This window comes from Bison bison, unplaced genomic scaffold (assembly GCF_000754665.1).
Source record: "Bison bison bison isolate TAMUID 2011002044 unplaced genomic scaffold, Bison_UMD1.0 scf7180017864304, whole genome shotgun sequence".
NCBI classification, from domain to species: Eukaryota; Metazoa; Chordata; class Mammalia; order Artiodactyla; family Bovidae; genus Bison; species Bison bison.
The window spans coordinates 4,261,446-4,276,120 of NW_011494876.1; the positions used below are offsets into that span (position 1 = coordinate 4,261,446).

Below are 14,675 nucleotides of genomic sequence, written 5' to 3' on the forward strand. Positions count from 1 at the left end.
TCATTCAACAAATCTCAGTTTTCAGTACAAGTGAAATCTGAGCATGGCGGCTTCTCTTGTGACAGTGCATGCAGTGTGACACTTAGCTGAGGCCACTGTTCTCACCCCCACACTCGCCTTGAGCCCCCTCCCACCCTCCATGGAGATGAGATCTCCCTCATCACTGCATCTTTTCCCTCTTTAGAAAACCTATAGAGATTTCCGATTGCAAGGAGTCCTGGACTCAACCTTAAACAGCAAGACCTACGAAACCATCCGGAACCGTCTCACTGTGGAGGAGGCCACAGCGTCTGTGAGCGAGGGTGGGGGCCTGCAGGGGATCAGCATGAAGGACAGCGACGAGGAAGATGAAGAGGACGATTAGAATGCTCAGGCTCAGGGTCCATTAGGACAGAGTCTTGTAATCAATGCATGTCCTTAGTCTGTTAGTTAACCCCATTAGGGAATTTTCTGTCGACTCCCATGCCCATGAGATGTGTACCGAGACAATTGCCATTTTAGGTATGTGGTACCCAGATTAGCAAATGACCTTTCAAATACCACTTTGGAGAATACATAGCTCAATTGCTAGGCGTACCCCTGTGTACAGCAGAGTCCAGTGATGCTTCATTAATGTGCTGTGTGTGCTCGTTGACAGTAAATGGATATGAGGGCGAGTACGCCAAGTACCTTCTTCATTTCCCGTATGTGGATGCCAGTTATTTAAATGAGTACAATAAATGAATTTAAGACAAATAGATCTGCTTTGTTTTTTGAAAAACAAAAGGCAAGTCTCCAACAACCAACTTTTGATTCCTTCTCTTCCCCTGAAACTGAAAAAAATGAACCCTTGGCATCCTTGTTAACCCATACGGTCATTTATCCAGATAATTACCCAAAAAAGGATGGCGACATACCAATGGATTGATCCTCCTCCTAATTGCCATGGCACGAGTGATCCTCTCATGACATCCAGCACAGTTCAGAGCAACTGTCTTCTATCAAAGTTTATCCTATTAAATGTTATGCTTTTATGTTTCAATAACCATGTATGTAAAAAAAAAAAAAGAAGAAGACCTGAATATTTAAATTATGACCCTAGACTATAAATGTGTTTATATTAAGATATGGATATTTCCTTCAGTAGATTGTAACCATCATTTCAAATTATTTTGTTCCACGCTGGTTTTTATATCTGTCATATACATTGCATTTTGTTCTGTGACTGCATGACCCTGGGGTCCTCTGCAGAGCTCTTTCTTTCCGTGTAAAGTAGTAGATCCATCTTGCTTTTGCCTTATATAAAGCCTACAGTTATGAAAGTGCGGAAAACTGTGGCTTCTCAATAAATAACTATTCAGATGTCCCAAGAGTACTTTTGAGTCTTTTTTTCCTTGCATCTCCTTTGAAAGCTGGAACTAAAACACACAAATCAGGAAGATGTGGGCAAGAGGAGGCAAGGGGTCGTTTTCACAGAGTGTTCTTGAAACTGCTGGAGTGGGTAGTTTACAAACGCTTGTCTCCACGAGAAACAGTGTAAAATTCCATTAATGCAGACTCCACTAATTCAGAATCTGTGGGCATTTGGACATGTTGGGCTGATTACACTTGCATTATAGGATAAATAAGGGTTTGCTAAGCAAGAGAGTAGTGTAAACGAGAGAAATGTTTCTCCTGTATGAAGAGAAGGCCAACAAACTGTTTTTAAGCACCACTTTAACAGCAGTGTTTGCATTCAAACAAAGCGTGTGCCAATTATATATGATTCTTATATATTTGTTAAAGCATTTTACAAGATTCTCTAAGATACGGAGTACTCATCTTGCTCCCCAGTCTTTGTCAGCCGTGTAATCACCTAAGTTTAAAAGACAACCAAACATTTTGGTAGCCCTGCCTGTTTTGTTTGTGTCGGCCACTAAATCAGTCTGACCTTTTCCTTAGGGCTGACAAAGGTCTTAGAGAAGCAACTACTTCTTCATTAGGACCAGGCAAAATGCTCAGCAGTTGGTCTCGACAGATCAACCCTCTAAATATAGCACATCTCACTCTATTTAATCCTTAAGGTCTGCAGGAACAAATCACCAGTACTTCCTGCCCTTGGTACTGAGAATAACTCCCATTTATTGAGCAACTATTTTATACCCATAGTTGCTGTTATTGGGCAAGTATTTTATTATCAAATGTACTCATTTTATACATTCTACATGTCTTAACCACATTCAGATTTCACAACCACCTTAGGGAGAGAGGACTGTAATTATGCTCATTCTAGATGAAAATACTGAGATAAGAAAGGATAAGGTAACTTACCCTATGGTGACACAATTCCACGTAGAAACACTCACCTAAAGATACGAGCACACAATTGTTCAGACAAATGATGAGGAGACAGGTGTAAAACATCTCTGATTGCCACCAGCTCAATGGACATGAGTTTGAGCAAGCTCCAGGAATTGGTGATGGACAGGGAAGCCTGGCATGTGGCAGTCCATAGGGCCGCAGAGTTGGACAAGACTGAGCAACTGAACGACTGAACTGAACTGAGGATGCAGGTGTAAAACATCTCTGATTGCCCAACAGCACAAAATCAGGGTGGAAGAGTTAGAATGCTGTAAGATATATTTGTATCGGTGACATTTTGAGTTGCAAAACTAAAGTCTGTTTCTCGCAGCGATTAGAAACAACTAAAGAGTGCACAAGAGAGCACATCACCCAGTGCACAGGAGCTGGGGAGAGGAAGAAAATGCTCAGGAGCCTGGAGGAGTGAGGTGACCAACCCGAAAGGCAGAAAGAGAAGCAAGGTAGAAAAGACCTTAAAGCAAGGTTGGTTGGTTTTTATTAAGTTTCCTCCAAAAGAAGCGTTCACCACAGCACAGCACTGAGGGTCCTGTTGGACACCATCCCTCCGTGGGGAGACCCCAGAGGGAGGCCTGGAGGAAAGAAAATGACATCCGAAGGGCTCAGAGACCAAAAACTGACCAAGTTCACATTCAGATTATCCTGAGCTCAAAACTGGGAAGGAGACCATTTGGGAACCTTGAGCTTTCTTTTTTATTCCTTTGGGATGTAATGTGAAGTTTGCTTCTCCTTTTTCTAAATTAAAGTATGATATACCTGCAAAGGAGTATGCACATCCTAAGCATACAGCTCGGTGATTTGTGAAAGGGAGCACATTTTTTGAATCACCAGCAGATCAAGAACTGGCACATAAGGAACACCCCCAGATAGACCCAGGTTCACGCCCCTTCCCAGTCTGTCCCCCTCCTTAGGGGTAACCACTGTCCAAAGGTTACCACTATCCTGGTTTCTAATTGCATCAGTTAAAGCTCTCGTGCAGTTAGACTCACAGTGCATAATCTTTTTGCTCTGTATTACACTGTTGGTGCAGCTGTGCTTCATTTCTTTCTGGTCTCTATAAACTCCAATGTATGACTATACCACAGTGCATTTATCTATGTTAACATATATATATATATTTTTGGTTTGGGGCTCTTATAAATCATACTGCCATGAATTTCTTTGTGCATAACTTGTGGTACAGTTGCTGGGTTAGAAGATAAAGATATGTTGTTCATTTTTAGGAAATACTGCCAGTTTTCCACAGAGCAAGAACAGAGTTATAGTCTTACCAGCAGAGAATCAAAGTCCCTGACAACCATAGGTATTGACCTTGACAGTACTAAGTATTGTCACTACTTTTAATTTTCATCATTCTGGTAAGTGGTGCAGTGGTTTATGATTGTAGTTCAGTGATTACACAAATAGAATTGATGGCCTTTTAACACATATAATAGTAGTTTGGGTAGCCTCTCATGAATTGCATGTTTAATTTTTATTCCCTTTTCTTAAAAGAGGAAAATCCTAGAATTATATGAACACTGGTAGGGAAGAGGCCATAGGAAAAAGTGCCAGATGGATGGTGAGACAGAGAGATATAGAGGGAAGTGTTAACCTGATGGAAAAGCATTCACTCTATTAGCGATCAGTCCGCAGAGAGTTGAGTCCTACTATCCGGCCGGTGCTAGAAACACCCAGGCTCTCTAATCCATTCCCTCTCATTAGCCAGTGGGTCCTCTCTAAAAGGTAAGTGTGATCTTGTCCATCCTCCAATTAAAAGAATTCAGGGCTCCGTTTGCCCATAGAATGAAGCCCAAATTCATTCAGGGACATACAAGGTCATATCAGATTGGATCCTCACCTCTCCCACCAGCGTCCTCTGTTAACTCTACCCCCCACCCCCCAGGTTACAGCTATACCTGCCATCTTTTACTTCCCGTGCACCATGGTGCTTCCCACCTGGCCCCCTCCCCTAAGCACTTCATCTGTTCCTTCACATCCCAGCTAAGTAAATTTGACTTCCCCAGGGAGCCCTTCCAAACCCCACCCTCAGTCCAGCATCCACGTTCCTGGTATATATCCTCCTGACGCGCTATCCTCCTCTTTCATACTGTTCATCACACTATTCTTGGAGGGGCTATTTGCATCATTACATGTTTCATGTAGCTCTTCTCCACTGCCAGAGGATGTGATCCCTGCCAACTTCCCTGCTCTATCCTTATTGTAGTCACTCCATATATGATTACTGTTCCCTTAGAACCTTTAGTCTAGCCAGTATGATTCTTTAAAAGACTTACACTGAATACTCTAAGATTCAAAGGAGGGAAAAGGAAAGGAAGGCTTCCTGGAGGAGGGGGCCTTGAAGAGCCCAAAGAAACGACAGGAAGAGACATGGTCCAAAGCAGAGGGAGGTGAGGGGAACGTGCCACTTGGCTGAAGCTGTTCTTTTTTCTCCTTCCTCTGATGGATTCCTGGTGAACATAGGAAGTGCTCAACAAATACATGTTGACTTGAGACATTAATGAATATGCTTGGTGTGTTAAAGGAACCTGGCTTCATGGAAAGATTTATGCAGGGGGTTAGAAGAGTTAAAGATGGGAAGGGTGCATAAGGTTTCAGGTTTCATTTAGTTTGGGTTTAATGGTCTGCATAACAAAGAGCTAACTAGGATTTTTACTTTTTCACAATATTTAAAGAAAAAAATTTTTAAGTTAAAAAAAATCAAATAGAGCAGAATTCTATGAAACACGAAGTTGAAGCCTCTTCCTTCCCCAACCCATTTCCCCAAAGTAGCCATTGCTAACAGATGGGCCTATATTCTTCCAAATATGTTCAAATTATATATAAGTATATTGGATATATATTTATATATATATAATACATATATCCAATATCCAGTTGGATATATTTATATTTTTATATATTTATATATATATTTAGAAATATATTTTCACAAATGGGATTCAGCCTGAGCCTACTGAGGCAAATCATATTTTTCATGTATCAGTGAAGGATCATTTCCATGTCTGCACGTACAGATTTTCTGTATTACTTTTAATGGTTGTGCTGTGTTTAAGGAGATTGTCTAATCAAAGAAGAAACAAGAGCGAAATAAGACAAACTAAAATTCCAGGAGGAAATCTAGGATGAATCAAAACATAATGGTGGAAATGAGCCATCTGTGGAAGTGACCCAAGAGACTGTCTGAAATCTGACTGAAGAATTTCTGAAACACCCCAAATTCAATCCCAGTCTAACGGCACTATACTATACTGATTTTTTTTTATTGTGTCTTGTCTCCTCGACAGACTGCCAACTGCTTGAGGTCAGGGACTCTACGTCTATTTGTGTGTGCCATTCAGGTGCCTGGCATATAGTAGGCAGTCAGTAAATGTTGGTTGAATTGAATGGGAGAACATCAGAGAGGCATACTGGAGTATGATCATAACTAAGAAAGTACAGACTGAATTTATTACAGTATCCTCTGTCTATAAAGGAAGAATTACAAAATAAAAAAAGGTGAAGAATCCCAGCAGCCTTAGGAAAACCATCCACCTCGTCACTAACATGACCCAAACTTCTAGTGCATGCAAGAACAGTCATGCTGTCATAAATTTGGGGTTCTGTAAAAATTTCAGGAAATCAACCAGCCAGAGTTGTATCATTATTGTTTCAGCATAAATTGTAAGAAGTTCATTTTATTTAAATTTTAAAATCCAAAATAAGTGTTCTTTGTGGCCAGTTTCCATCAGCACATGATTAACAAATCTGAACTGAAATCACATTATGCACAATTCTGCAATTCTGGGTAAACAAATTTTTTAAAATCAATATTCATCTTTTATTCAAGGTTGTTTTTTTTTTCTTCATCTAAATACTAAAATTATCATCTGTTTCCCTTCTTATGAAACTATGCATTTCATCTAAAGTTGTAAATCTGCCTTTGTGGTAACTAAGCAGAAAAGGACTTGGCGACAGTGCTGCCAGCCAGCAGAGTCCTCTCTTCTGATGACAGTACACTGAAAAGGTCAAAGAAGAACCCTCCACAACAGTTTAATCACAGTCCCGAGCAAACAGGGATAAAATGATCACAGTTAATACACTCAACTACAAATAAGAGGACTGCAAAGGCAACAAAAAGCCAAGAGTACCAAATACAAATTTTCCTTATTTCCTAAGAATTGATGATGCGATGGCAAAAAGGAATTGTAAACATGGTTAAGCTGGCATATTTCCCTCTGTCCATCAGAAACAAGTTGGCTTGTTTCCTGGGTAGAGAATACAATTGCAAAGAACAAACAAGGCTTTGCTTAAATCTCCAAGCAGGAAACATGACTGAAGATAGTACGGATTTCAGAGAAAGTGTTGGCAATTTTGGAATGCACTTAAAACCAAAGGGAATATTAAAAGACAAATACTGCCGGTATTTCATGCAAACAAAAGTACAGATTAGGTGGACAGTATGACCGGGTCTCAAACTCTGATGTCACTATATGAATGGTCCTGAACTAGGCATCTCACTGAGTCTCCCCAGTCACTGCCCAGAATGGAACTTGGAGCACAATAAATTCCTCCACCGTGTTCTTTTGTGCAATTACTTTCATTTTAAATAAAAACCACCCTTCAAAAAAAAAACCAAACATCAAGATTATAGACTAAAAATTCCAGAGCATATGGAGAATACTGACATCGTAATGTATTTGGAAAGTTTGAACTCTTCAGAGGACGCTTTAATTAAACGACAGTCTCTGATCTTGTGATACTATAAGTTGAACCCCTATGAAGTGATTTTTGGCAGGCAGGGGAGATGTCTTTCTCTCTGGAACTCAGGATATCTCTGATAAAATAATTTTGGAGAGATTAACTTAGACTAATGATCTCCCAATCAAGGAAATGGTTTCTTCTTAACATTGAAATGAAGTAAAACCATCTCTGATCCATTTCTTCTCTGACTCTAAGTGAAATCAATTCTTATGTTTCATTGATTCAAAGACAAACCTTTTTCTTTTCATTTTTAACATGTCTGAAATTGGAGTTCATCCCTCCACTGTGAAAACAAACATAAGCTCACATTGCATCGACCTCTGCCACCACACCACCTCCATAACAACACTGCTATACACATAGTATTAATATTGCTTTGGGAAAATGCAGGGAAAAGGAGCTATCTATCCCAGGGGGAAGGCCTCCCAGACAGTGAACTGAGGGCATAGGCAGAACTAGGAACTGGCTCAGGAATGAATAAGAAACAAGCACCCCTTTGCTCCCAGGATGTGAGGAAAAGCTGATCCTTGAAATGGCGAGGGGCCCAGATCCTGTTATTACAAAGAATAGGGGTTCAAACCACTCTATGTAATGTTAAGTACAGGTGAAAGCAGGGGCTGCAGAATCTGTGGCCCCTTGGGTGATAGTTACAGCACAAAGGAGTAACAGGTGGACATCAAGAGCACAAGCTCAGGTTCTGGAGTCAGGCTCACCTTGGTTCAGATTTCAGCCAACTGGTGGGAATACCTACCCTGTGACCTCAGACAGATTACCTAATCTTTCCTAGGCCTCAGTTTTCTCATCTATAAAAGAGAAATAACCAGAACAATACCCTAAGCATGACCTGTTGTTACAGTGTGTTCATTAAAAGAAGGACCCCAAGGCACAGCAGCGTCAGATACCCTTCAGTGTGGCTGCTGGTTAGACCAGGGGTGTTTCCAGCGACTAGGCATTTGCCCAACAGCAGCCCAAGCAGAACTGTTCCCAGGGCTCTCGTGCCTGCGCCTCACTTCACTTGTCCCTTGGCTGCTGACTGAGCCTGTTACCCCAGCCTTCAGTGGCTTCTCTGAGCTAGTTCATCAGCTCCTTGTCTGTTGTCAGTTTCTGTTGCTGGTGACCAAGAGCACTGAGTCGTACAGGAGGGATTCAGAAGAATCTGGTAGCAGTGTTCACCTCTGGGAGAGGGGATGTATTTTTCAGTGCATACTGCTTTATGTTAGGTTCTTTTAACCATGTGCGTTCACTACTCTTTCAAATTAAAAATAGTTTAAAGGAGTGTCATTTAAATAAACCTACTGTTTACAGTGTCCCAACAGAGCATCATCTGGACAAGAAAAATGTGGGCTTGCAGTACAGTGGAAGTAGCAGGTGCAGGATGGAAGGTTCAGTTTTGCTCTCTAACCTTTGCTCATGTCCTCTTGCAGGCGAGAGAGTCTGAACCTGGAGTGTTGGGCTAGAATTCAAGAGGTCTGTGAACTTGAAGAAGAAAGAATAAAAAGAGAGAGAGACAGCAAACCATAGTAGCATCTGTGACTTTGTCACCAAGAGAAATCACAGATATTTTCATATCACATTACAGTTGTTGCAGTATCTCAAAATATCATTTACACTCATCAGTACTTCTAAATTAACTTAGTTATTACACCTGCCACCAGATCTTATTTAACGCATTGAAAAGGAAGCACATATATCACTATGCCACACATTGATTTCTTAAAGACTTTGATAACTGTGTATCAATGTGGTTGGCCTGCTTTGCAATTATATCTACTTTATGCCTTTAAAAGCATTATGCTGAGAAGAAGTCCATAGTCTTACCAGACTGTCAAAGGGGCCTACTGTTTACATACTGTACACACATAAACACACTCATACACACACATGCACATCCACACGCACACACAGAGAAAAGTTGAAAATTTACGCCAAAGCTCTTCATCTTTTGCCTCCCCATCCCACTCCTTGCTTTATCCATTGTATTTCTTCCTAATTTCCTTGCCTATAAAATGGGGACTGTGTCTTTTCCTTTTTTATACAAACCATGTAAGCTGTAGAGTTTTAATTTTTGAAAGAAATTCAAACCATCAAACTGGCAGAAACAGTTTGACAAATGATAGTCTACAATTTACTGTTCGAGGATATCAGTAGGTCATAATTTTGTGTTTCTACAAGCTGGTTGATGGCTAAGAACCATGGGTGTAGGATCCCATGCTGGCTAGCTCTGAGAGTCGCCTCTGCCTCTCACCTAAACATGTGGCCTTGTGGAACTTCCCTGGGGGTCCAGTGGTGAAAAAGATTAGAGCTTCCCCTGCAGGGGCATGGGTTCAATTCCTGGTCACAGATCCGCACAGTGTGAACACATCTTCACAGTCCAGCCAAAAATAACAAACACAAAACCAAAAACATACAGCCTTAGGCTAATTACCGATACCCCCTGAGTCTCATTTACTTCATCTGAAGATGAAGATAGCCGGTCTACTTGCTTTACAAGTTCACACTATTTATGCAATAATAACAGTAACTGGTAATAATTATTAAGCTCACAGGACCTGGCACAGAGTAAGAAACCAAAGTAAGTAGTTGCCTCTGGGGGAAGAGGCCAGAGATTTGGGTGGGAGACTTGATTTTCATTGCATACGTATTACATTACTTGAATGCAATAAGTGTTAGCAATTAAAGTCATTCAGTCTAGAAACACAAAACCTTGATCCACCAATAAGATCCTAGGTGATCAATATTAATGTACTTACTGCTTTATGTGTCCTAAGTGAAAATTTAATCTGCGAAGAAATCGAAGGAGAATTCTTCCTACACTTGATTATGTTAAATAAGCATGTGCTCCAATTTAATTTAACAAGAGGGATAGAGACATCCTTGCTACGGCTCTTCTTTCATTCCTTAAGCAAGCCCTTATTTATAGAATGTTAAGTTTCCCCTGTACAGAACTTTGTACCACCTCCACTTCCACCCCCAGGGGACCTATGGAGGTGTGGGTGGGAGAGAACAGCAGCTCTAAAGGAAATCTTTATTCTGGAATTAAATATCTTCTCAATATCCAATGAAAAGTCTGAGAGGGCTTCCTTCTTTTCAGTTAACAGCCAGATTCCCTGGTGGCTCAGATGGTAAAAGAATCTGCAGTGCAGGAGACGCGGGTTTGATCCCTGGGTCAGGAAGATCCCCTGGAGAAGGACATGGCAATCCACTCCAGTATTCCTGCCTGGGGAATCCCATGGACAGAGGAGCCTGGAGGGCTACAGTCTTTGGGGTTACAAAGAGTCGGAGACGACTGAGCAACTAACACTTTAAAATATGAGGAGCATGAAAGCACCAGTATACACTCCAGAACCAAAAAGGATGAACTAGTCATAACTCAGAATCTTGATCTGTGTGGGGCATCCTTACAGGTGGCAGTAGAGAAAAGGTCTGTGTTTTTAAAAGCACCATGAGGTCTATCCTGTCCTTAGACACTAAGCAGACATGAGGGAAAAATCCATGTAATATAAAATGCAGGGCTGCAAGCTGAGTTCAGGGATATACCCGACAGAAATGTAATGAAAAGAACGTCATTCTTTGAGGCATTCCATTCATCCAACCAGCCAGATGTGCTTGCTGTCCGAGCGGTGAGCGCAAGGGTCTGCAGTGACAAAACTGAAGAGATGCCCCTGCCCTCCAGGAGGACACAGACCACAGGACTTAGCAAAGATGTGCTCTCAAAGGAATGTTCATGGAGTGGCAGTGAGGGCATCTTAAGACGTGAGTTTTTAAAATTGCCAAAACTGTAGCTGTTGTCAGCAAAATATAGACTGTGAAAGAAAACTCTATAGAACAAAAACAACAACAACAAAATCTGAGTTTTCGTTAAAGAAATTGCAAGGGGAAAAAAGAGGTGGAGAGAAATCTATAAAAGAGACTTATAAGGCATAACAACCAACTGTAATGTATGGACCTTATTTGAATCATAATTTAAGCCAAAGATTACTGAAAATTCTAAAGTTTTAAAATCGGAAATTGAAATGCTGGGTATTTGATGACATTGAGAAATTATCGTTAATATCTTAGGTGATGGTACTGAAATTATTTATGGATGACGAAATAGTACGTCTTGGACTTGTTTTAGAACGATGTGAGGGGGTGAGTGGATGGGGATGTAGATGAGTCATGATTGCTATGTATTGGTCTTACTGGGACTCTATATATGGATTCATTATATTTTTCTGTATTTGTTTTGTGTGTGTTGAAAGCTTCTGTTAAGATTTGGTTATTTTTTAATCACCAGGAAAGGTAGAGAGGTGATGAAAATCCTGCAGTTCTCTGCCTGCAGAGAGGCTCAAGTTCAGCACGAGAATCTCCTTAGATCCTCTCTTACTTGTGTCGTGTGTGCAGGACCGTGCTTCTCATTTCATGTCATTTCCTTGGCCTGGAGATTCTGTTTTTTTTTCTGGGCATAGTGAGAGATTTTGAACTGGTCTAGCTGCCTTCGGGAGGGAGAGAGACCACATTAGCCTCCTTAGCCCAGGACTCCACCACTCTCAGGGCTGGACCTTCAGCTACAGATTGGCACCCACCTGCAGGACCTAGGGGCAAGCCAGCCTGGGGAAGGGCCAGATGGTCTAGAAGCAGTAGAAAGGGAGCAGCTCACTTTCTGCTGGGCGTGAGGAGGCTTCTCAGGAAATGCTCAAATCCTAAAGCAAACTACAACCATTTGGATGCCCCAAAATATGTGATGCTGTCCCTCCCTGTTTTCTCTGGATGGTTCTCTCTCTGGGACATCCTTTCCCATATTTCTTCCTCTCTCTGTCACCCCAGGCTGTACCAGCATTGCTACATTCCAAGTTCTCCATAATTTGGCACCTGAGTCTGCCCTGGGCGGGAACAGATAGGCAGAAATAGCAATGCAGTACCATGTGGGGGCTATCGGATTGGTCAGGGTGTTTTAGACGACAGTGCCCAATGTTAGTGAAGGTGCTGGGAAGGAGGCATTGTACCCCCTCTTGGAAGGGCAATCTGTCACTTGGTATCTAAAGCTTTAAAAATGTGCATATCTTTTGCCACAGTATTTCTCCTTCTGGGAATTTATCCTACAGGAATTAGCTATGCACAAAATTAATGTGTGAGAATGTTCCTGATGGAACTATTAGGGAAAAAAAAAATTTGTGAACAACCTACATATCCAACGACAAAGGACTGTCTCACTCCTGTTAAAGCCAGGCAGTGGAGTACCATGGAGACATTAAAATCATGTCTTAGTTGCATATTTAAGACCAGGGAAACATTCATACTATATTAAATAGAAAAGCAGATTATCAAACAGTATATATCCTATGATGGCAACCATTCAAAGGCAAAGAAACAATACATACCAAAGCATTGTCTGTGATTTCTGAATTATAGGATTAGGTACAATTTTAATATAATTTTAATATGCTTCTTTGTAATTCTCTGCTTTTTCCAATATTTTTTCCACTGCTTACTTTTTAAATTAGGGGAGGAAAAAACCACCTCATTTTATTGACCAAAAGAAGTAAAACAAGTACAGAGCAAAGTAAATGTTTGTGGCCGTCTTCTCCCATCTCACCACCCATCAGACTGAAGGACCATGTCCACAAATAACAACACTTAGAATAATAATTACAGCAAATGCTCCCTGAAGGCTTTCCTTTGGCCAGTCACGGGTGCTGAGCTCTCTCTCTGCATTTTCTCATCTAGTCCTCACCACCCTGTGACCAAATAGGTGTTCATCTCCTGCCCAAGGTGGGCAACTCGGACTTGAAGAGATGTTTAGTAACCTGCCTGTAGACCGACGGCTCACAGACAAGCCAGGCTTCTGACCTGATCTGATTCTAGAACCATTCTCTGGTTCAAAGACACTCAGCCCTTCCAAGCCCAGAAAGGAGTTTCATGCTATGTCCTAATATCCTAAGAAATGCCATGCTCCATTCAAACCAGAAAATTCTGTCTCTAGAAAAAAGCACCAGATGATAAATTGTCAGAGAGGGGTCTACCTACACATCATGGAAATGCCTCTAGAGAACTGGTATTTATGACTTCAGCCTGTGGCCTCTGTTGGAGTGAGAAGCTTTAAAATTTTTTAACTTCCCCATCAGGGAGTTCTTTGGTTATATTTTGGTTCTTTGGGTGGATTTTTTACTTTTTCCCTCAAATTCTGCTCTCTTTGAGAATCTTGCACCACCCTAGCCATGCACATTGTCTTTTCTCCATTTCTGAGCCCATAGCCTGGTTTATAGAAGGTACTGATGTAAGTGTATTGGTTGAATGAACAAATGTAAGAGGCATGATGGTGTGATCACTCAGCAAGAGCCAGACATCCTGGAATGTGAAGTCAAGTGGGCCTTAGGAAGCATCATTATGAACAAAGCTAGTGGAGGTGATGGAATTCCAGTTGAGCTATTTCAAATCCTAAAACATGATGCTGTGAAAGTGCTGCATTTAGTATGCCAGCAAATTTGGAAAACTCAGCAGTGGCCACAGGACTAGAAAAGGTCAGTTTTCATTCCAATCCCAAAGAAAGGCAATGCCAAAGAATGTTCAAACTACCACACAATTGCACTCATCTCACACACTAGCAAAGTAATGCTCACAATTCTCCAAGCCAGGCTTCAACAGTCCGTGAACCATGAACTTCCAGATGTTCAAGCTGGATTTAGAAAAGGCTGAGGAACCAAAGATCAAATTACCAACATCCGTTGGATCATTGAAAAAGCGAGAGAGTTCCAGAAAAACATCTACTTCTGTTTTATTGACTATGCCAAAGCCTTTGACTGTGTGGATCACAACAAACTGGAAAAGTCTTAAAGAGATGGGAATACCAGACCACCTGACCTGCCTCCTGAGAAATCTGTTTACAGGTCAAGAAGCAACAGTTAGAACAGGAAATGGAACAACGGACTGGTTCCAAATTGGGAAACTGCCGCTAAGTCACTTCAGTCATGTCCGACTCTGTGCGACCCCATAGACAGCAGCCCACCAGGCTCCCCCATCCCTGGGATTCTCCAGGCAAGAACACTGGAGTGGGTTGCCATTTCCTTCTCCAATGCATGAAAGTGAAAAGTGAAAGTGAAGTTGCTCAGTCGTGTCTGACCCTCAGGGACCCCATGGACTGCAGCCTACCAGGCTCCTCCGTCCATAGGATTTTCCAGGCAAGAGTACTGGAGTGGGGTGCCATTGCCTTCTCCGAAATTGGGAAAGGAGTACATCAAAGCTGTATATTGTCACCCTGTTTATTTAACTTATATGCAGAGTACATCATGCAAAATGCCGGGTTGGATTAAGCACAAGCTGGGATCAGAATTGCTAGGAGAAATATTAATAACCTCAGATATGCAGATGACACCACCCTTATGGCAGAAAGCGAAGAAGAACTAAAGAGCATATTGATGAAAGTGAAAGAAGAGAGTGAAAAAGTTGGCTTAAAACTCAGCATTCAGAAAACCTAGATCATGGCATCATGTCCCATCAGATCAGATCAGATCAGATCAGTTGCTCAGTCGTGTCCGACTCTTTGCGACCCCATGAATTGCAGCAAGCCAGGCCTCCCTGTCCATCACCAACTCCCGGAGTTCACTCAGACTCCTGTC

General features: G+C 41.6%; 1 protein-coding gene across 1 annotated transcript in view; it reads left to right on the plus strand.

Annotated features, from left to right (window-relative positions):
• Positions 1–1,347, plus strand: part of CADPS (Ca++-dependent secretion activator) — a 439,169-nt gene extending 437,822 nt beyond the window's left edge. Inside the window, exon 28 of the mRNA XM_010851925.1 lies at positions 185–1,347. Coding sequence (XP_010850227.1) covers positions 185–364 — 180 coding nt within the window. The 3' untranslated portion in view covers positions 365–1,347. The remainder of the gene's footprint in view (positions 1–184) is intronic.
• Positions 1,348–14,675: the final 13,328 nt, after the last annotated feature.